Source organism: Lycorma delicatula, chromosome 2 (genome assembly GCF_047948215.1).
Source record: "Lycorma delicatula isolate Av1 chromosome 2, ASM4794821v1, whole genome shotgun sequence".
NCBI lineage: Eukaryota > Metazoa > Arthropoda > Insecta > Hemiptera > Fulgoridae > Lycorma > Lycorma delicatula.
The window spans coordinates 205866254-205890168 of NC_134456.1; the positions used below are offsets into that span (position 1 = coordinate 205866254).

At 29.8% G+C, this 23915-nt stretch overlaps 1 protein-coding gene across 4 annotated transcripts in view; it reads right to left on the bottom strand.

Annotated features, from left to right (window-relative positions):
• LOC142319607 (uncharacterized) overlaps positions 1 to 23915 on the bottom strand; it is a 219435-nt gene that overhangs the window by 64074 nt on the left and 131446 nt on the right. For all 4 annotated transcript variants that reach the window (XR_012755217.1, XM_075357081.1, XM_075357082.1 and 1 more), the window contains 4 exons: positions 17328 to 17464; positions 5896 to 6124; positions 2176 to 2289; positions 958 to 1125 (listed from right to left, as the gene is read on the bottom strand). Coding sequence is in view for 3 of the 4 variants with exons in the window: in XM_075357081.1 (XP_075213196.1) it covers positions 958 to 1125; positions 2176 to 2289; positions 5896 to 6124; positions 17328 to 17460 (644 nt within the window). In the remaining variant the exon portion in view is untranslated. The remainder of the gene's footprint in view (positions 1 to 957; positions 1126 to 2175; positions 2290 to 5895; positions 6125 to 17327; positions 17465 to 23915) is intronic.

The window sequence follows — 23915 nt, forward strand, 5'->3', positions numbered from 1 at the left end:
CAGTAATCACATGTTTAAATACCATTTGCTAAGTTCCTAATAATTCTTTAATTCAAGGTGGATGAAATTAAATACCTTTTATAATATTTCCATCTATAAGCTACAAAAGCAAATCATAAATTAACAATAACAATAAGGTAAGTATAATTGTATAATTGCTTACATAAATGTAAGATATAACAATTATGTAAAAAGAAATAAAGAACAATTTTTAAAAATATTATATAGAAAAAAAAGTTTTATTGTAGCAATATTAAAATACATTAAATTGCAAAACAGATAAATTCCTCACAAATTTTATAAAAGTGAGGATACTACATCTTTATATGATATAATTGATATATATTTGTACTTATAATATATATTTATTCATTCCATTTTTTTTATGAACAAAGTTGCACCGATTTTGTCCATTACAAATTGTAGATTGCTCTTTCCATGGAAAACTTTTCATAACTAAAGTCAAATTACAGATGCTGCAAAATAAAATTTACTTAATATCATATTCTTCATGATATTTGTTGTGTGGTATCATTTCTTACTTGTTAATGGTATTAAAGAAAAGGTATAATCAATAATTAGTTCAGCATCTGTCATAGGTAGGAAACAAGGAGAGAAAAGGTGAAAAAAAGGATGGAAAATGCATTAAGAAATTATTATCAGTCCAATTTGACAAAATATTAATCAAGAGTAATTCAGAACCCACTACTATAACCATCACCACTATTTTTAATGCACATCAATGATCTCTATAATTGATGGTTTAAAATAATCAAATTATGCAATGTAACATATACTGGAGGATATAGGGTATACAACAGATAATAAATCACTAACATGATTCAGTTCTTACATAAATGGGTTATAAGTATTTACATAGAAAAAATACTAAAAAATTCAAGATTATGGGAAATAAAATAAAAGCTCATGAATATACAAGCAACATATACAACACACCTGCCACTTTCATAATCAAATATTTCCTTCATATTTGATTTATCCATTATTAAATTCATTTCATCAGGCATAACACTGAACAGCTTTGCTTTACCTCGCTCTTGAAATGTAGTATAGTATTCCAATGATTTCTCCAGTTTCGAATTTGTAGGAATAAACCATCCAAATCTAAAAACAAATTAAATATTAGTAATTTGTTATTTTTCTGTATAGTTAAAAAAAAAGAAATATGATAAAGAATTTTAATGATATTTCAATATAATACCATGAAAAGAAAATAATATTCATTAGCTGAATCTCCTGTTAGTCTGAAGGAGTCCAAAGACTCAGTCTTTGAAGGTCTGTATCAGGTTGGTCTAGTGGTGAATGCGTCTTCCCATATCAGCTGATTTGGAAGTCGAGAGTTCTAGCGTTCAAGTCCTAGTAAAGCCAGTTACTTTTATACGGATTTGAATACTAGATTGTGGACACCGGTGTTCTTTGGTGGTTGGATTTCAATTAACCACACATCTCAGGAATGGTCAAACTGAGACCATACAAGACAACACTTCATTTTCACTCATACATACCATCCTCACTCATCCTCAAGTAATACCTGAACGGTAATTCCCAGAGACTAAACAGTTAAAAAAAAAAGTCTGTCAAATAGGGATAAAAAAATTTACAATAGTTCTTACCTAATAATTATTACGAGCGATGTAGTTACATGTATATTGTTAACTTAAAGGAATTTTAAAACAAAAAATATTTTGTAAAAAAATTCAAAATTAATTTACTTTAATATGATTGTTGTGTGTGGCATAATTTCATCATCCTGAGAACATAAATTATGATCATATTAAATTTGGTATAACATAATGTGTAAGTTAGTACATAGAGTATTAACCAATAAAATAATCAAATTTTATGAAAGGCGGCATTAACACTGTAGGACAGTGTTAACACAATTTCCACTCTACAGATAATTTCTTTGTAAGAAATTATAATTACTCCCTGAGTATACGCCATGAATTTTTTCCTCTTCATTCTTCATTCCTCCATTACTAATGATATTATAGATAAAGTTAATTTTTTTCAGAGTAAATTTTAGGCAGAAAGGAAAAAATCTTTCAGAAGTTGGATTTCTGCTAAAACCCACATTCAATTATAGAAAATCCATATTTACCACAAAAATGTTTAACATATCTGTTCTAGTACTGTTTATAATTTATCACTTACCTTCCTGGTGATGATATGGTTCCTGTTTCTTTAAAGTGTTTACGAGCTTCTAAAGAGATGAGATTTGTTTCTGGAGGCACCCATAATTCGAGATTTGCCATCGCTTTAGGTATGCTAAAGAAAAACAATTACATCAATTAAATGATATATAATTTATTCTTATATCAATAAAAGATATAGCAATACTATTTATACAAATATAAAAATATTTATTTATTTACAATAAGCCACAGAAAAATTATATAGGCAGAACTGATTTGTATGCTAGCAATAAGCAAAGAGATACACTAGAACCTATGTAATACATTACGTAGCACCTTTGTAGAACCTATGTAGCACATTCAGGGCAATAGAGGGACAATCTACCCAACGGGTAAATCATCTTTTCTTAAGACCTGCTGCTTTTTCCATATCCATACCAACAAGCATATCCATCCCTACTTCCCCATTTTAAGTTTTGTGAATGTAGGTCTGACCTTATTAGATTTTGCATAGTGGAAACAGGGTTGGAAACCTCACTTCCTATCTAGTGATTCTACAAGCCTAATAGCTGAAATGAAGTCATAAAATTTAAAAGTACTTTCTTTAACACTAAATTGTTTATTTCCTTTTCTACGACACATTAGTAAACCTTATAATTTTGTAACTAGAGCCTACTACAGCATCTTCTCTCATCTGTTCTGTCAATTCTTGGTCTGAAATGTTTTCATTTCCAGGTGTTATAAAATATTTTTCTTTTAATTCAAGTATGAAATTGTAGTTTTCATTTTCTTCTGCTGTCAAATTCTTGTATCCATTATAAATGTCAAAGTAACTTTGTGAAATTGCTACAGGGCAGCAACGTATTAAACATATTTTTAACTATAAGCACTGACCTCGCTCTCAAAAGGGGACCAGAGCAGACAGAAATAGTGGTATGTTTTCATTAGAGCATTATTAAATTTGTGAATCAGTTTCTTGATTAAGTAAATCAAGAGCACTTTGAGTAAATTGAACTGAAAAACAAAATTGTCATTGCAATCAACACTTGTTTATTGGTATTTTTGGTGTTTAAAGACTTATCAAGTAATGAGCTAGTGCATAATCTAATTGAAGTTAGATATAGGAAGAGTTTTTGTGTGAAACCTTTGGTGTTAGAGGAAGGCGTGGGGATCATGCTTACACAAATCGTTTAATTTGTTAGTTAGCATTGTAAGTTATGGAAGATGGTTGTGGTTGGAAGAGGCATATGAAGCTGATAGTAGATTGTGTAAATACACTGACAGAAATATCTTCCAAGGCATTTTCACAGAGGCAGTGACATCCTCACAGAGGCTGAACTGATCACTGTGTTGCGTTTTCAAGTTTAAAGGGTCTAAAAGATGACCTCTGGTAAAGTCCTGATGTATATTTCTTCCTTTCCAAAATGTTTGTCGTTGAATTATGATGTCATAAAATATTAGAATTTGCATAAATGTTCTGCTCTAGAATCATTTTAGATGTTCAATAACACTTTGATACCATGGCTGAATTAACACGTACAGTAAATTATGAAAGGCAACAAATTAAAAAGTGACAAATTAGAAATTTTGTTCTAGTTTTAGAGAACCTTTGTAAATGTTAACAAAAAATGTATAATATATATTATGAATAAAAATTAGGGACTCAACTAATTCAGAAACATTCAAGGGAAAAATTAAAAGCTACTTGGCATGTTTATCAAAGTAGAATGACTCTACCACCATGGTACATGTACTATGTAAATTCCAAATTTTATATATTACCTAAGCTGTCATTTTAATATCTCTGTGTATATGTATTAGCTATAAAGCTAACTAAATAATTTTATAGTTATGAGTTATAATAATAGTTATGAGTTATTAATAATATGAGTTATCATTTGTTTAATAACTGATATTTCCATTAACTGTAATACTGAAATAGAATTTGAGACTGGAGAAGTATCAAATTTAAAAAAAATAAAAAAGTAAAATTGTTACCGTAACAAGGAAAGCATGAACAGATAAATGTGATAATAGTGTACCACACTTAGTCTAATGTCACATGTAAAAAATGATTTAACATGTAATGGCACACATCCACAGAATACTAATACAGACTTAAACCAAATTATCAAAACTTTACTATGGCTTCCTTAGATCCATCCAAATAAATTGTGGGGCAGTTAGTTTGTTTACCCAAAAAATAGCATATCTATGCATTTCTGAAGTGATCTGTATAATGTATTTTATTTGCTTATCAAAATAAAATGTTATTTATTTATAAAAAGATATTAATAAGTGTTTTCATATGCCTACATCATCTGTTTATTGTTATTTTTTCTCTATTTTTTTAAAATAATTCTTGTATATATTTATTATTTTTTCTAAGTGTTAATAAAGTTATAGCAGAACAAACTCTGGTGTCTTCTTCTTTTACAACAAAAAAAAGTGAATGCATTTTTAATTTAATTTGTTATTTAAAATTTAAATCCATTTAAATTTATTTGCATTTAATTTTACTACTAAAACAATAAAATCACTTTAAAATGTTTAACGCCACATTAGGTGTAGTATAAGAATTTTGAAGTTTCTACTCTTTCACTACAATTTATCAGAAAAAAAATAAATCAATAAAATAAATAAATCAGAAAATGAATGTGCTTCATTAAGGGCAAATAAAATTAAATCATAAAAACTTCATAGATCAGTAATTGTTTAAATGTCCAATAAATTAGCATACTTTAAATTAATAGTACAAACATTAATTAATGTCATATCTAGGCTTAAAAAGTAAACTATTATTTTATTTGTTTACTCTATTATCATCATCAATGATTCCTCTTCTCATGTCTGAGAGCTGGTCACGCAATAAATCATGCGATACATATCCCACTGACAATTTCTTGCCGTAGCTCACAATCCTCTGCCATTAATAATAGTTTTTTTATAACTGTACCCAATTTTTATAATATTTTAAACTTAAGATAATGTATAAATTGGAAAATTGGAAAAATAACCAATACTGTCTCAAGTCTCAAAGAAATTATTATATTGTACAATAATTAAAAAATAATAAATATATGAAATGATAGAAAAACGAATATGCAAAGGTAATAAATAAATAAAATTAGTACAAAAAATAATAATTTTTTGTATTTAATTTATTAATTTTGTATTTTTTTTGGATTTAGAAAAAATATCATTTAAAAACTTATCAATTCAGTAATATCGGTTCTGTACTAATATGACAATTACATTCTGTAGTAATATGACAATTACATTCTGTACTAATATGAAAGTAATAATTCATGTAAAAATAAAATTCCACTAGAAACTGCACATTCATAAATATAAACACATGGATAAATTAAAATTTTTAATCTAATTTGTATTTACTGACAATATTCATATACAGGGACCAAAGCATGATCTGACAGCCCACTTAAAATACTTAATGTAAAGGAAAAATTAAACCAGCAATTAAAAAAAACAATTTTTATAAATGATTTTATTCCGCTGCTAGGATGCAGTCAACTAGATTATTTAACATATAATTTAAATACACAGTAAACATTAAAAGATCATTAAATAAATAAATAAAATCATTGTGTGATATCTGGCCAATATGAAAATCAATTGTTATTATCAAAGGCTGACTAAAAATTATTCCTACAAACATGAAAATACAGATCACTCATGCAACACTTTATAAACAGAAATAATAATTAAATATACTAACCGGTAGGATTTGTTATTCAACTCGGTTTCATCAGCTAGTCTTTGTAAAGTTTCAGAGGCATTAAAATTATCTTTCCTAGTTATTAGTTTAACATCTGAATAACCCAAAAATTCTTCAACAAATATGAGAAAAACATCTGTTATTAATTGATGGATTACACGTTCTGATCTTTCCATTATAAATGGATGAATATCACCTCGATACATTACATGACGTTTTGGAATCGCCTCTGAAACAATAAATCAAAAATAAAATAAAAAACTCAGATTGCAAGACTAAGGATGATTCTACAATCTAACAGCTTCTTTAAATATCACCAAACTATGTAAAGGTTTAAGTCATTCCAGATCTGTAATCATAAAATTTTTGTTAAATAAAATAAATAAATTATTTATTAGCCTATCGAAAATGCAAATAATATTGCCTCTGAAAAATTCAACAACGTATTATTCAGAGCCAGATATTTTGGTACAATAATTTAAAAGTGATACTCTTTTAAGATATAAATTTATAAAATTAATATTAAATTCAGTTAAAAGAAAATAAATCCTTATAAAGACAAAATTTAATATAACTCACTTTCTAAATAATGGAAATATACTTTTAGATCTTTCAGAACTATTACTACTATCACTAACTACTAGTGTTGTTGGAATTAATATTGTTGTTAATGGTGCTCAGTTTGTTGAAGTGGTTAATATTATACACCACATAACTCCACATTTCCTTTGATATAATTAATGTTAGAATAATAACAAACTACACGAGAAACTACGTGTATATAAAAAACACAGAAAAATAACATATCATAAGGCCAAATAATATAGATAATAATAGAAAATAGAGCTTATACAACAATACACTTAACGACCCTATTGATGATTTGTTCACTTCTAGCCTCCTGAAATGTTTTTATGAAATTTTGAAAATTCATATGGATACTACAGGTTGAGCAGTAAGATTAGAAATTCCCTTTTGAAACTGTCAGATGAACCTTCAGGTCGGCAGCAACACTTTGGTAGAGTATAATAGCCAGCATCTTAGAATTTTATTTGCTATGGAGCATTGACCTGTCCAGGACTGCATCACTACTGTTAAGTTATTTATTTTAACTAAATCCATTACGACTACTCAACGAGAATTCTGCAGGTAGTTTAGTAAATGCAATGCACAATTTCAAAAAATAATTTGAATCTTAAAGCTTAAGAAATAAAGTTCTGTTGTTAATACAAAACCTCCCATGTCTAGGTAGATCTGTTCATAATGAGGAAAATACTGCTAATGTTAAATGCAGTCACTCAAAGTCCAAGGAGATCTCAGTTGTAACGCATTCTCTGAACTTGTCAAGTAGATGTACTTTCAAGTTATTTAAAGAGCTAAATTTTCATTCTTACAAAATTCAGGTTATAAATTTATTAACAAACAGTAGTAATAAGAAAAAAAAATAATTTAAAACTGTACAGCCTTACTGAATCTATTTCAAAACCACCTGTGTCAGCACATTATAATCTTGATGATCAAGTTAATGAGCAGAATCGCTTACAAATCCTCAAATTGTGAAGGCTGCATACACAGTAACTACTCATCAGCAGTGTGCTATCTTTGTCTTTCATAACAATAATGGTGCCTTTCTTTGAAAATCATGAAGAAAATATAGTAACAATAAATGCAAATCACTATATGGACATGGAAGACAACTTTTGACCACAAAATTATCCTCGACCAAGAAAGTCTGTGGTTCCAGCAAGCTGGAGATGCAATACGACCTATTGGGTATGGCTGCTGTCCACAACTTGTATGTGAATTGACATGTCGTCAATTCAGAATAAAAAGTGAATTGTACATTAAATTTTCCTGACATTTGCCTTCCAGACTTCTTTCTATCATGTTTTTTTTTTTTTTTTAATATAGGGGCCAGCGACTACTATGGTCATTTGCCCTTGTACAAACTAAATACTTTCCCTCCTTCATGAAAGCGACTAGGTCAAAAGGCCAGTCTTATCAAGAAGATCATCTGGAAAAACACACTTGTCTCAAAACAATAAAACCCCAGGAATACCATTAGATGACAAGGGTGTTTAGGTAGGCTTACCATATTTTTTTTGGGGTCCAACCCAGAACATGTTTTTGAAATTACTTAAAAGTCTTAACAGTTTAACAATGAAACATTAAACTTTATTCATTTTTATTTTTACTAGACATGACTTTTTCAGGAATAGTTTGTTTTAATTACATCATAAAATTCACAACAAGAAAGTTCTGAATTAATTTTAAAATTTAGCAGATGTTTAACAGTAGATACTGAAAGTCTACCCTTTTCTGCAGACCAAATGTTCCCCATAACTGAAAAACTGTCTCAACTGTAGCAGATGTCTTAGGCAAAGACATCGCAAACTCAACAATTTTAGAAATATTGCAACATGAAATATCAGTTTTTTGAAACACCTTAAAAATTGCTTCCCATCATTATTTTCTTTTAGAGTGCATAGAAATTCTTTGGCAGAAGATGGTATAAATTTGTGGGCTTTTCTTTCCTGAAGCTGACAAATTAATTTAGAATATGTTTGAAATGCTTCTACTGCTGTGATAGAATTAAGTTCAGTTTCAGAACTACATTATTAAATAATTGTAGAGTACCATATAAAAATTTAAAAAACAGTTCACTTTCTAGATTTTCAAACAAAATTGAATAATAATTTTGGGCATTTGTTGTCAAAAGATAAGAATTATCATTTTAGGTCATCAAAAATGGAAAGAATTCTTTCTATTGCAGGTAACAAACTAAGGAACCTTGTGCTGCTATGAAATAATACTTTTTTGTAATCTGTTTCCACAAATTCACAGAATTCTTTAAGTTTCATTACTCTTACAATATGGGCTGAACAATCAATTCCTAAAATAGGTCTATCTAAATCGCTTTAAACTTTTCTAAACACATTTTCATTCCCCTTTCTCTTCACACCACCAAAATTACTGTTAGTGTTATCAGCAGTATAACAAACCAATTTTATCTTCAAGATAGTATTTTTTCACACACTGCAAAAGAAACTGAGTCAAAATTTGAGCAGTTTTACCTGTCACTTCATCGAAATTAGAAGTTTAACTTGAATTCCCTCCTCTAGACTGAAATATCTTACAACAATCAGAACAAGTTTTACTCCACTTCTGTTTCAGCTATCCACTGTTACTCTTACATAATTAATGTTTTCCAAAGAATACAACACATTATCAAATATAACGTTAACATTTTCGGCAAAATAACGTTAACATTAATTACCTCGGTTTTGGTTCTAGCAGATGAAAATTTTGGGTCACATAACTTTTTAACCAGTTTAGATGTGCTGTCTGATGTTTTGAAACTCAGCTCAAGCCTAGCAGTGTGGTATGAAAATGTAGCTTCTTTAGCAGAACACTCCAGACCAATGTTATTGTTATTCCCATCTTTGGCTTTACAAGAATCTCTTATGTTTGCTGAAGCAGTAGCATTAATAACACTCTTATATTTAGCTGTTTTCATGTAGTCTTCAATATCACCTTTTCCTTTATGTGTCAAAGAAAATTCTCCAGTACATAGTGTGCAGTAAACACGTTCATTGTTACTGTCATTACACAATTTCAAAAATTTGTATTCCTGTTGCAGGTTATCATTAAACTCACATTTTCTTTTGCCCATTGCTAAATGATGAGACAAAAAAAGAATAGAGATAAAATGATAAAAACGTGTAGAAGAGTTACTTCACACACGAAAACAACATAAACACATTGCCCCTGTTGTGTTGCCAAATAACTAAGTAAAAAGTTGTGGCGAGACTGGTAGCCATGCCTCCATCAAAATCGACGTCAGTGCTTGTTCTAAGGTTGGCTGAGAGATGCAAGGCCATAAGAGAATGTTTAAAATCGCAATGTAGAACATACAGGTCTAAAATTTAAAAAAATCCTTGCCAGTCATAAAATTCTCAAACTCTGGACATTTTTGCAACCCTGGACAGCACTAAAAAACCAGGACTATTCGGGCTAATCCCTGATGTGTGGTAAGCCTATGTATAGGGCCCTTGTCACTTAAAATGTGCAATCCATTTCTGTAGAAATGTCGTCAAATTATCAAAGCGGGTGTAAAGGACCTGCAGCTATTAAAAAATGTATCCGTAAAGTATTTGTCAACTACACTAAAACACTAGAACCCAAAACTAAAGAAAGCACAAAACACAAACTTATCTAAAAGTAATTTCCATAATTATTCATGTTAATGAATGAATCATAGTCATGCCAGTAAACCACTTCTCCTGATAAACCTAATCATTTTCTTTTCTCTTTTATCAATTTACAACAAATCGTAAGCCAAATAGCCATTTAGTTTGAGCCTCATTTTGAGGTCTCTATAAAACGTGCACTCTTCTGCAACATGTTTCACTGTGACGCAGCTTTCACAAATTTGTCTGTGTTCACCTGCTGACATGTAAGTTGAAGTAAGTCTAGTATGACTTATTTGAACTTTTGTAAGGGCTACTACTTGTTCTCGAGTTAAGTGTTGTATTGTTTTAATGGGATATGAGGTATTCTTAATAGAATTAAGCCTTGTTGTAAGAGCACCCTACTTCCTTATCTGTTCTTTTCTGATGACCTGTTTACTGTAGTTTTTAAGGTCATCTAGTCAAACTAAAGAAATGTTGACTTCTTTGCTGTTTGCCGCTTTACTTGTTTTGGCTGCTTTATCAACTGCTTCATTACCAGGAATACAGACATGGCCAGGTGTCCATATCAAAATGCATTGTTTACTGTTATATTTAAGATTTTTCATTGCTGTTAATATATCTTGAAGTGCATCATGCCCATTCTTTAAAGCAGTGATTGCACTTAAGGAATCTGAGGAACATTCTCTCCTCATTTTAATGTGAAACACAACAAAGACCTTACTGAATTGCATATAACTCTGCTGTGTAGACACTGGCTATTGCGGTAGGTCCTGAAAGTGGGATTCATCATATACGTCTAAAGAACTTCTAATGTCATACTCTGTCTTCAACTCATCGATTCTGTGAATGCATGGGTGTGATTTTAGTATTCAGAAATCAGTCGTTGAAAAGCATTTTGAATATAAACATCACGTAATCTCTGTTCTATCTCCTTCTTTAAGTCAATGCAGCCCTCCACTGTTGCCATCAACCATGGCGAGGCTTTTCTTTTGGAGACTGAGAGAACGTCTGCCAAATCAATACCATAGTTTCCACAGATCTCCATTCTTCTTATTCCTAGCCTGGAAAAGGTGGGCCTTTTCTAATACTCTTCAGCTAAACTGTTTTTGTAAAAGGAAACAAAGTTTATATGTCTTGGGAAAGCTAACACATATCTTAGTACAATTGTTTCCCTTCGGTAATTCAACGGCATATCTCCTGCTTCTGACAAAATACTGTCAATCAGGCTTGTATGGAAGACTCCGGTAGCAAGCCGGGATTCCTTTATTATGGATCCTATTGAGTTTCTTATGATGAAACTTTTTGGCACAGCCATATGCTATTGATTCATGATCTATTCTAGATTGGATCAATGCTTTGTAAGTCTCAACAGTACTTCTTCATCAGAGCCCCAGTTCAAATGTAACAGACACTTAGAGCTTTCTGACAACTAGTCACTAGTTCTGTTATATGTGCTCTCCGTGAACGATATCTGTCTAAAGTGAGACCTAAGAAACAAACTGCTTCCTTATATGTAATACTACTGTTGTCCACTGCCAAAACTGGACTTCTGTATGCCAATCTCCTAGTGAAGTACACACAACATGTCTTCTCAGTTGAAAACCAGAATCCATTCATGTTTGCTACATTAACGAGTATGTTCTGTAGTTTGTATTTGATCAATGCATTTGACTGCTGGCATAGAAAATCACCAGGTCATCCACATATAAACTTCTTCCAACATCAGATGGTATAGTGGGAATAAGCTTGTTAACCGTGATTGTGAACACGGTTCTGCTAAGCGGCGAGCCTTGAGGTACACCTTTTCTAAATTCCTAAGCGATGAATATTGATTTCCAATTGAGACACAAAAGTGAATTTCATCCAAATAACTTCTTATAACACTTGCAAGTCTTCCTTTTATTCCCCAATCTTGTAATTTCTTTAAAATTCTGTAACTCCAAGATGCGTCAAAAGCTTTCTCTAAATCAAAAACAACTATGACACAATGTTTGTTGTTCATAAAACTATTTAAAATAAAATTTTCAATACTAATCATCTGTCTGTGGTAGAATGAAATTTACTGTACCCTGTCTGATGGGGTGAAATCCATTCTTCTTTTCAAGCACCCTCATGAGTCGATAATTTATCATATGCTCTAAAATTTTTCTCAGAGCAAAGTAAGTGAGATAGTTGGCAGCTCCACACAAACAAGAGTTTTTCCCTTTTTTTAAAATAGGAGCTACAATTGCTTTTTTCCATGATGTAGACATATACCAGAAGTCTAAATTTGATTGAAGAGTTCTAGTACTTTCTTCCTTGTAATGACATCTAGCATTCTTATCATTTCATATCAGATGTTGTCTGAACCAGTGACAATGTTCACTGTTTTACTCAGAGCATAACTGAATTCATTATAATACAAATTAGTTTGATTATCAAACAATATATCATTTTCAGTTACAGCTTTGTGTATTTTAAAATCTTTGTTATAATTCTTCCTTTTCTATCACGTTATCTCAAAAGCTGCTACATATGTACTACAAACACTAGCTATATTAGGCAAGAGACAATGTATCTGGTGCCGAACCTCTGGAGATTGAGAATATCTCACAGAATTACTGAATACTTAAAGTGGATTTTTTGAAATTGACTTCAGTAGTGAGTGCAGTGTAGTGAAGAACATTAAAAAAAACTAATTTTCAAGAAGAATTAAAACTTTTTTCATTAAAAATGTCCTTTTCTTGTGAATTATTTGTGTACATTCAAAGTTTCCTAAATTCAATACAGTATCTTTTTATTTAATTTTGAAAATATCAGGTGTTTTGCTCAACCCTACACAACAAAAAATACACTGACTGTATTATACAGTCTGTTTTAAAATGCAATTGCTTAGTGGATGATATACTCCTATATACCAGTTTTTTCCACCATATTTTGTTGTACTGATTTTATAAAGGCAACACTGTAAACAATAGAAGAAAAACTATTTCAACAAGAAAATAAACTGGTCTTATCACTATGTTTCTTATTGGAAATAAATTCACTTATATAGTTTATATATATATATATATTTTAGAAAAAAAGATAAGTCTTTTACAATGTATAAACAAAAGCTAGTATCTGATAAGAATTATAATAGCTACCTTCTACACTTTTGTGTTATTAGTATGTGTAAAGCAAATTAAATCACACTCCAAGGTAAGAAAAAGTGACCGAGTACATCAAAGCTTCACTACAGGACCAAGTCATCCACTATAATGAAATTCCAAAGCTTCCTTTCATTTTATGCACTAACTGTATTAAAATCACGTACATAGTTCATATTTTATAATATAAACATAAACAAGTGATTAATCATTCGTGGCATTGACAGATTCTGTTTTTTACACTCATAAAAACAAATTTCTCCATGATTCTAGTCTTTATTTTCTAAAAATACTATTTTATTTTAATTATATCATCTTTCTAATGAAATGGTTATTATGAATCATGTTCTGAAAAAAGTTGGCGTACAATGCTGGTTGTTATTGAGAAAGGTTGCACTCTTTTCAGGAATGGGTCATTACCCATATATGTCAAGATTGCCTTATTTTTAAGGCAATTTTTAAGGTTAAGGCAAATGAAAACAATAGTTTATATAAAATTTCAAAAAGTTGCCTATAATATGGGTTGGCAGCAACTCCTCTAACTCAAAAATGGGACACTATCTTTTTATAACTTATCATGTATTTGTCAAAAAATAATGCTAAAGCCTGTAAATTTCTGCGATGTCTGGAAATAAAAATATTTTCTTTTTTTAAATCGTGTAAAAAATTCTTCCAATTGTCCACTTCTTTTATAGTTTAAAAATTTATTGGGAATAGAAATTATATTAAGAACATTTTTTCTTAAAATGGATTTTGAAATCTTCAGCTGGGGCTCTACAATATTTTGATGGAAAAAAAATTTATTTTTTTAACTTTCATATGTTGTAATCAATGACTCCTTTATGGACAAATAAATAAAACTGTAAGAAAAACGCCCTAAAATGTATTACATTTTCAATTCTTTAAATTCCTACTGTTTTATGTCCACTCCAAATTAAAAACAGACTACAAACAACTTACAAAATTAATGTGGCATCAACTTCAAAATGTAGATATTTAAAAACAGCTAAAAAATTCTTTTTTATACTTTTTAGTATTTTTTTTTTTTTTTTACTTTTTGTGTTTTTTTTTAAATTTGATTTTGTATTTTCTTTTAATTTATTTATTTATTCAAAAACTTTCATATTAAAATTCTGATTGGGTTATAAAAAAGTATCCCCTAGAGCCCATCAAGAGATATAAAAGGCAAGAAACATGTTTGTTTATAAAAAAATTGCAGATGAATGCCAGAATACAATGTAAAGAGCCTAAAGCTAAGGCTTCCCAGAATGTGAGTATATATGTGTGTGTGTGTGTGTGTGTGTGTGTGTGTGTGTGTGTGTGTGTGTGTGTGTGTGTGTGTGTGTGTGTACTAATTTTATTTAAAGTTTATATATATTTGTACCTAAAAAGCAAATTGTCCTGACTGAATGATTCATAAATGCCCAGAAAGAACTACTGAGGATAAATTGATGAAAATTTGTAAACATGTTCTTATAGTGTAAGTGTAAGCTAAGAAAGAATTTTTTGAGATTCCATGTTTAAAGGGTTAAAACTGAATAACAATGAAATTTATTTATTTTTTTTTTCAATTTCTCTGTAACAAATGAAGTATCAACTTGATTTTTGATTTGTGTAATCTACATATGAATATCTAAATACTAATTTTTAATACTTTTTGAAATTCTGCGTTTAATGGGTTAAGATGGATTTTGAATTTTTTTTTTTCTGAAACCCGGTTTTTTTTTAATTGCTCGATAACAAATGAAGATATCAACTTAAATTTTTGGTGGGTGAAATCTTATTGTGAATATCTACAAAATAATTTCTAGATTTTTTGAAATTCGGCCTTGAAAGTTATAAAGAAAGGTAAAAAAAATTTGAAGAATGATTGAAAATTTTCCCCATTTCCGACTATACTAAACGAGATATTCACTAGATTGGGGATGTAATCATTAGATAAATATATAAAAACATTTTCGGATTTTCTGAATTTGGATTTTTTAAGGAGTCCGACGGTGTACAGCGTGGCAGCTAAACCAGCACGGCTACTGCCTCTGTTACTGACAGTGCGACACGATTGGCTGCAATTGTCTCCGGTGACTAAAAACGTAAAATAAAAAACAAATTAAATTTTAAAAAAAATCAAAAACAAATTGCGGGCACCTTCTACTGGTGTTTGTCGAGTAACGCTAAGAATCGGGAAAAATACATTTTTATTCGTACGAAGTACGCGTAACCAGCTATAAGTAATATTTTGAAGCTGGAGGGAGACTATTTTGAAACCCGCATTCTTCAGATCACTCAAAGTTTCGGGTCCTGTACTGACCAAACTGTTGCTCTGAAGAAATTACAATATACTGATTTTTTTTTAATAAATTGAACAGGCACTAATTTTTATTTATCATTATTATGCTCACAAGCATGACCACGGGGGAGTCCAGATGGCAGAGCCTACTGTCTAGACGGTAAAACATGGCTGACTGGCTAAACATCTCCTGACCGTGACGGGAAACGCAAGTAACCATAGAGCGTGGGCGAAGCCGCGACGGGGTATGCTAGTGTGTGAGTGGGTGTGTGCGCGCGCGCGCGTATTTAAGATCAAAAGAGTTTGTCAAATTTGCTTTAAACCTACTTTTTACATTTAGGGCAGGTAAATACAAATTTTCCAACCAATTCTTATCTTGACGTTTTATGAGGAAAAGTTTTTTAATATCAGAATGGCGTTAAATCTAACGCTATTAACAAATTAAACCAGAGTAGTACTAAGCGGGATGACAATATTTGTTATTTAATATAGATATTATTTACCAGGGTACAAATCGCAGGTTCATAAATATTTTTGCGGAAATAAAAAAAAAATGTTTTGTTGGTACGGTTCTATAATTAATTTGCCCTCTTGAACATAATTTATTAACTACGTAAATGAAGATACGAAACGAGGGCATTGCACTTCTATGTATAGTATTTACATACATCATATCCTCTTGTATCTCTCCTCTCTCTCTCTCTCTCTTTCCGTGTGTGTGCGTGCGCGCGCTTGCACTGAGCGATAACTTACCATAATTACTGCTGCAGATATATTAAAAACATATGAAAAAAAGAATTTTAAAAACTAGCTTATAATTAATGACAGGCTCATTATTGGAAGTGTCACACAATTTTGTTTCGAATTGAAAAGGGTGGAAAGAATTTATCAGCTTTTCATATGATCGAGGAAATGACAGGCTATCTAAAAACAATTACATTATTTTATTCTATTCAGTCAGGTAGCATAAGAAGTTCTTGGACTTGAGAGAATTAAAGTAAAGTGGTGCCACCATCTTGATTAAATCGAGAAAATTCGAATTATTTCAGTTTTTACTATTTAAAACCTTTTATCAAAACTATAACTTTGTCATTTCCTGGTCGAGGTCGGATGACATATTTATTTAATAAGGAAAATATATATATGTTCCTTAATAAGAATATAAGTATTAAATTATTAGATTAAATACGGAAAGCTAGAGAAATTCAAGACTGGATTTAGAAAGGATTCCGCCAGATGAAATATCCCAGACTTTTAATTACTGTATACATAAGGGATTAGATAGGTCGTAGTACCTAACAGGAGATAACAATTCTTCTTACACAAGATAAGTCTTAACACATTTATACCTTAAAGATTTGATTTAAATTTTATAGAGTCTGGATAGTAAAGAGAAAAGATGAGCCTGTCCATTCTGTATTACATTTAGAAACTGTAAACTTTATGGCTATTCAAAAATGTTCACTAGTTTCCATAACATGAAACCTATCCTATCTGTTAAAAATTAAACATTTGGTTTAACGAGTTAGAGCTTGAAGGTTTTTTTTTATTATGGTGGAGATGTCACACAGTTTTGTGTTTATCTCGTCGAGTTGGAAAGGATGGAAAGAATTTATCAGCTTTTCATACTATCAGGAAGTGACAGGACTTTTGTAGGCTATCTACAAAAGTTATCTACACCGCTTTAGGAATACTACATCGCATTTATTAATTAACAAACAATAACTTGGTTACCTCAATATAAAATAAAAAGGATTTAGGCCATAAAATATCCACTTTTAATTGTTACAATAAAATCAATTAATGATTAATGTGTAAACAAACCTCTTGCATATCCTTCAAGGCATCTTTTTTTAGTTTCAGAATTTACTGCTTGCATACGCGGTACCATACTTATCATCAAATACCAAAGCAGCCAATATAGGAAAATTAAACAATTATTCTGCTTTCCCCGCATCTCACTGAAACAGAATATATATAAATTAATAAATAAGACTGATCATATTCGTTTTACATTTTTATATAACATACAAAGATTAAAAAATTACTGTTCAAAATGAAAAAAAAAATCGCAGACGCTTCAATTCGGATTAACAAGAATATAAAAAAATATTCACATTCTAAATAAAAGAACTAATTATTTCAAGATACTGATTTTCTCTATAAATTTTTCTTTTAAAAAAACAATATGAAATATCAGCATCGTCATATACTTATACGCGCTAAGCCCATTACACGATTCCATTCTCTTCAATTTTCAACCAAAATCTTCGAGTTCCTGTTATCTTCTATTTTCTTTGAAATCGTCAATCATCTTCAATCCCCTCTTCTTTGCAATTCTTTTTAAAAGTATTTTAATGAATTTTCCTTTCATGAATATTTCATGAAATATTTCAGTCAGTTGTTTTCTATTGTGGACTACTTTAATTAAGTTTTTATTTTCATTCATTTTCCTCACTGGTTCTTCATTTCTTAAGAAAAGTGAAGAAATATTCCTACACTTTTTTGAGTCTATTGTTCCCTCAAATAAATACTATATTGCCTATTTAATATGTTTTTTAGGTTTTTGATTTTTTTTTTTGCGAATAAACCATCATAGGACATGACATACAAATGTCATTTGTAGTATTTTTCTTCCCAGAATTTCTTCATCTGTTCTGATTTGATTTTTTTATCTTATTCAGTCAATTTCCTACGACCGGGCTTTTTCTGTTTCACAGGTATGTTGAAGTTGTATAAGAACTTTTTAAACTCATCTCTGTTTCAAAAACTTTTCTGAGTTAAGATTGGATTTTTTCATTTCTGTTTTCATTCATTTAATGTAATCTTGATAGGTTTTGTATTTCCAAATTTTATAAAAGATTTGTTTATTCGATCTAGATCCATTCATCATCAAATGTTCAAGAATTTTTAATCTTCTTTTTCTAAAATTTGCTTCTAGTGTATTGATATTTTGATAAATTTCTTTATTTTATGTTAATTTATAAGTATTTTGATCCTTTTTAGTTTCGGATATTTTACTGAGGATTCTCCTTTTTATTTATTTATTTTTTTAAATTATTAAAGAAAAATGTTTCCATACCATAAAGAATGATAGGTTTAATTACATATTGTAATGTCTAATTTCAGGATTGATGGATACATTTTTTGCTGTTATAAACATTTTTAGTTAATATTGCTACTTTTTCTAATCTTGCCAGTTTACTTTGAAAGGACGTTTCTGTGTTCCATTATTGTCGATTATTTCTCATAAATATTTAAAAAGTTTTTAAATATTTGTTTTTACATTTCCAAGTTTGGTATGGATTATTTTCTTGTAGAAATTTGTTACGTTTGCCCTTGATTTATTTTATTATTATTTTTTGAGGATATATTTCATTAAACATTCAATATACTCAAATCTTCTCCATGACCACATTTTAAACATTTGTTACATCTGTCCTTTTCCCCGACGTCTATACATTTCACATTCATACAGAAATACATTCCTAAGAACTTAAAAGACGCATCTTTAAGCCTTAATTCCATCATACTGCTAACTAATAATTGCTTCCTACTATTTGTTATTCTTGTTATTTAGACTATTATAACCCTTTTTTAAACATTGTTATTCTTGTATTTAGTTTATTTTCTCTTTCGCAGTCCTCTATTTAAAGCTTCTTAAGCACGTTAGGTTCCAAAGATCTTCCTAAGTAGGTGCCATGTCACTTACTCAATTTTTCCTTATTTTGTGAAGGTCTTAAGTAGCTTATTACTACTATCTTCATTCATTCCTTTGTTTTCATCGCATTCAAATACATTTTGACGTCAAAATGACTTCTAATTCTGAAATCATCTGTTGATATCCTGTACTTTATATCAAAAAAACACCACTTATCTGATAAAATATTATAGAATAGTTTCCTTCTTGTGAACGCTGATTCCTTAATCGTCTTCTTAAATGTAATTTTTTTATATCAACAATATTTTTAATGAATTAACAAGAATTTTTATTAAAAAACAAAAATACTGCAAAAACTAAAATCGCCGTTCTATCGTTTTAATTTCTGTAACTGTAACATTCTGGAGATGGACTAAAGAAAACAAAATCCACAAAAAAATAATCAAATTTTCACAAAGAAATAATCTGAGTTTCCCTGATAATTAAAAGATTTTTGTTATAATTTATGTTACCTCAGCCCAACAACTTTCAGTGAATTTTGTCAATAATGACAAAACTTTAACCTAATTAATGAATCATTCTGATCTAATCTGTGAATTCTTATCTTTTTTTTTTTTTTTAAATGCACCACTAATGAGAAAATTGTATGATTTTGAGAAAAAACTCACTTTATAATGTTGCAAAACTTAAGTTCTATAAAGTTTTTCTTCTTTTAAACAGAATAGAAGAATTTCTAAAAATTTTTAAGGTCAGAAAAATGTTTTTATATAAGTCGGTGAGCTGCTTTTAATTAACTTTGTACAAGTAACAAATTTAAATAATTCCGGCCCTTACGTATTTTTTAATCTCGTAAATTTATAATTAAAAAAAAAACTTTTCACATAACTAAATTGAATACCGGACGATAGTCTGCGGTTAAATGATGATTTAAGTGATAATTACTCGTATAAATACATTCGATTCCCCGACAAAGAAATGGAAATTTTTCTAATATCAAAATGCATCAGTGAAATTCAGTTTTTAAAGAATTGCCTTTACAATTAAAATAAAATTATCATGAGAATAATATATTTATTTATTTTTATTAAATCGATTTCAAAAACGGTTGATGATTTTTAAATTCTTGTAAGTAAAATAAGCTGACAACACAGTTGTAGGACTTTCCCGTCACGCGGCTTTTTTTCTGATGCACGGCTTATACACACATTCACACACAATTTAATTAAAAATATTTATCATTTTATTAAATATAGTATTTTTCTACAACAGCTGTACGTCAATGTTACACTAGCGCTCCTTGTGGTGACAGGCGGTATTATTGACGCACTATACCCACTTAGCCACTAGTTTATCAAGAGCATTTTTAGGGTGGGGATGCGATTTTTCAAAAAACGTTTTTGCAATATTATTATTTTTTAATTGCTAACAAATTTACGTAAAAAAGTAAGACCTTAATTAGGCGAATCTCGAGATACTGAGGGTGACCTTGCTCTACAGCCTCGCCCCCCTTGACCTTTTAAGTTGAAAATTTAATGGCATTAATGTTCCGTACAAAGAAGTAAACCGACCAAGTTTGATTAATTGGTCCAGTAGCTGTGGAGATATAAGGCGTGAGACACCGAACATACACACATACGAACATCCGGAAAATTTCCATCCGGTTTTTTGGGTTCCTTACGTGTCAAAACATCAAGATTTGGTGAAAGCCGCCTATACCCAAATCGGACCGATTACAATACTTTCCCTTTTAAAGCTATAGCGCTAGACGGGAAAGTAAAAATTAATAATAATAATAATCAACAAAGATATCGAAGCTTACACATTTAGGTGAATATCCTAGTGATTGATTATCTAAGATAAATAGAAACAAGGAAACGGTAATAAAAAGTAATAGTATAAATGATGTCTAAAACTCTGATAAATAATGGTGTTTTAAATGCCACGTTATATTTTATTATGTATGGCTTACATTCGAATGTTATACGGCTATTGTAAATATCTCTTTAAAGGTGCATTATTATATGTAAGTATTCTTAAACGATCTCATAATGCAAATGATATGTTAGAATAGTAAAAAAAACCACTAAGAGGATGAAAATGAGTAAATAAAGAAAAAGATTACAATACATTAAACAATTTAGGATGTTGAAAATTTTATAATAAATGATGCTCACAGATGGATTAGAGAATTAAAGCAAACCAATCAAATGATTAAACAAATACATAAATACTCGTTGTGTGTTTGCGTATAAATATATAAAGAAGTTCAATGCAAATGTATGTGTTGTTGAAAGAGTCCGATTGCAATCTTATAATACCCAACTCCATAACATAAAACGGGTCGACGATTCTCTAAGGCGGTATGGCGCCTCAAAACATCGATTCGACTTCCCGTTCCAGCGTCTGAATAAAAGCACCATATCAGAGATAAATAGCAAGTAGTCTTCATCTAAATGTAAGACAAAAAAAAAATCAACGGAAATAAAGACGATACGGTAACCTAATAAAAAATACTAAAACGTTCTAAAATTGTGAGAAGTGGTAATGTAGAACAATTCTTATCTAATTGTCTACGCCCCTTCTAATAAGCAATTTTTTTTTGTTTTTTTTTATATATAACTCTTAGAAAGATGCGTAATTAATATAAACGAAAAACCGTAATAATTAAAATTACTTTTTAATTTAATTCAAGAATATTTTTCATTCTCGATATTTTTCAACATCATTCGGACACTGTAGTTCAAAATATGCAAATAAAAAACACTTCGATAATTTTAATCCGTTTAAAGCTTTAAATACGATAGAGCATTGTATATTCTACACATACACGAAAAAATTACACCTTTAATAGAATTCAATAGTCAATTATTAACAAGCAAAGCGATTAATGAAGTGACACACACCATGTTATATGTTAAAACGCGAATTGCGTGAATTAAAAAAAGCACAGTACGATATTAAACGTGAATTCATCACTTAATTGTTTTAAAAAAGCCGCCTTTTACAGTAAATAATGCGATAAATGCGCTGAACTATTGGAAGAAAATGTAATTAATATAAACGAAAAACCGTAATAATTAAAATTACTTTTTAATTTAATTCAAGAATATTTTTCATTCTCGATATTTTTCAACATCATTCGGACACTGTAGTTCAAAATATGCAAATAAAAAACACTTCGATAATTTTAATCCGTTTAAAGCTTTAAATACGATAGAGCATTGTATATTCTACACATACACGAAAAAATTACACCTTTAATAGAATTCAATAGTCAATTATTAACAAGCAAAGCGATTAATGAAGTGACACACACCATGTTATATGTTAAAACGCGAATTGCGTGAATTAAAAAAAGCACAGTACGATATTAAACGTGAATTCATCACTTAATTGTTTTAAAAAAGCCGCCTTTTACAGTAAATAATGCGATAAATGCGCTGAACTATTGGAAGAAATGTAGAAAATCCAAATTAACCAGAAAGCTTATTTGAATTTCTTATCGCACCGTTTTCTTCCATTATCATGCGTGGATGATAACGTGATTGTTACTACAGCGAACACGTTAAAAAAACATCGGTGAAATATATCACACGAAATTGTAGAAATGAAAATTGTTAAATTGATATCTTACAAGAAAGTGAAGAAAAAAAGGCGTAACCAGACAGCAGATAAAAAACGTTATTTTCAATTAATAATAGGCTGTAGGAAAAAACTATTCACAATTTGAAAGCCTTATAGCATTGTTATTATTTTTGTTGTTAAAAGCCAAAACTACAATAATTGTAGCCGATCTGACATGAATCATAAGTTAGTTCTGAAAGACGCAGACATTCTCAAGAATAACCAAGTCTTAAATGCCAGGCTTACTAAGAAGGTAAGGAATGAAATTGTTTCTAGTTGTCTTCACAGAAGGAAATAGATGACTGCATATCAGCTTCAAAAAATTGATCAACCTAAAAAAAATGATATGAACTTCCGAAATGGAGGTAATATTCAGCCCTATAAGTGACACCTTCAATCTATACACCACGGGAACTGATTGAAGTGATCCTCATTACACTCACAGAAAACAACTCTAACTGGTGTCTATTTATCTCAGGTGCTTTACATGCGCCCAGCTATAAAAAAAAGCCTAGGATGGATAGTATAAAGTATCAGATTAATATGTTCTTTTCTGTTGTGAAAAGATGTATGTGTTAAGCTGCTTTCAATTTTAAGTCTTTGAAGTATATGCTATTGATTTGTACATAAATGTTTTACTATATTATTACTGAATTGCCAAAAGACCCGTTAAAAAGGTAGAAATTATTATACATATATTTAACAGATTCAAAAATACTTATATTCGATTTTCAACGTTTCAGAACTTCATTTTATATAAACAGAATGTTTCTAAAACGGTGGCTATACTTTTTCGGATTCTACTTGTAAAACTAAACAAAAAATATCCTTAGGGAAAATGGCAATTTCTCCTTCGTTCTCCCCCTATCAGTCATTTTGTTATTTTTATATAAAAAAATTTATCCCAAGTTTGTTTAGATGAATCACATTAATATTTAGTGAGAGTCTTGGTAATAAAGTTTTAAAATTAGCAAAAAATCAGTACTTAAATACTTTCGCAAATTATAAAATGGCGGCCATGTTTATTTTTCAATCCGTTATATCTCCATAGATATTAATTTTATCAAAATTTACTTATTTGCTAAAATATTAAGCCTTTTATTTTAAACAAAATGACATTTTATTTT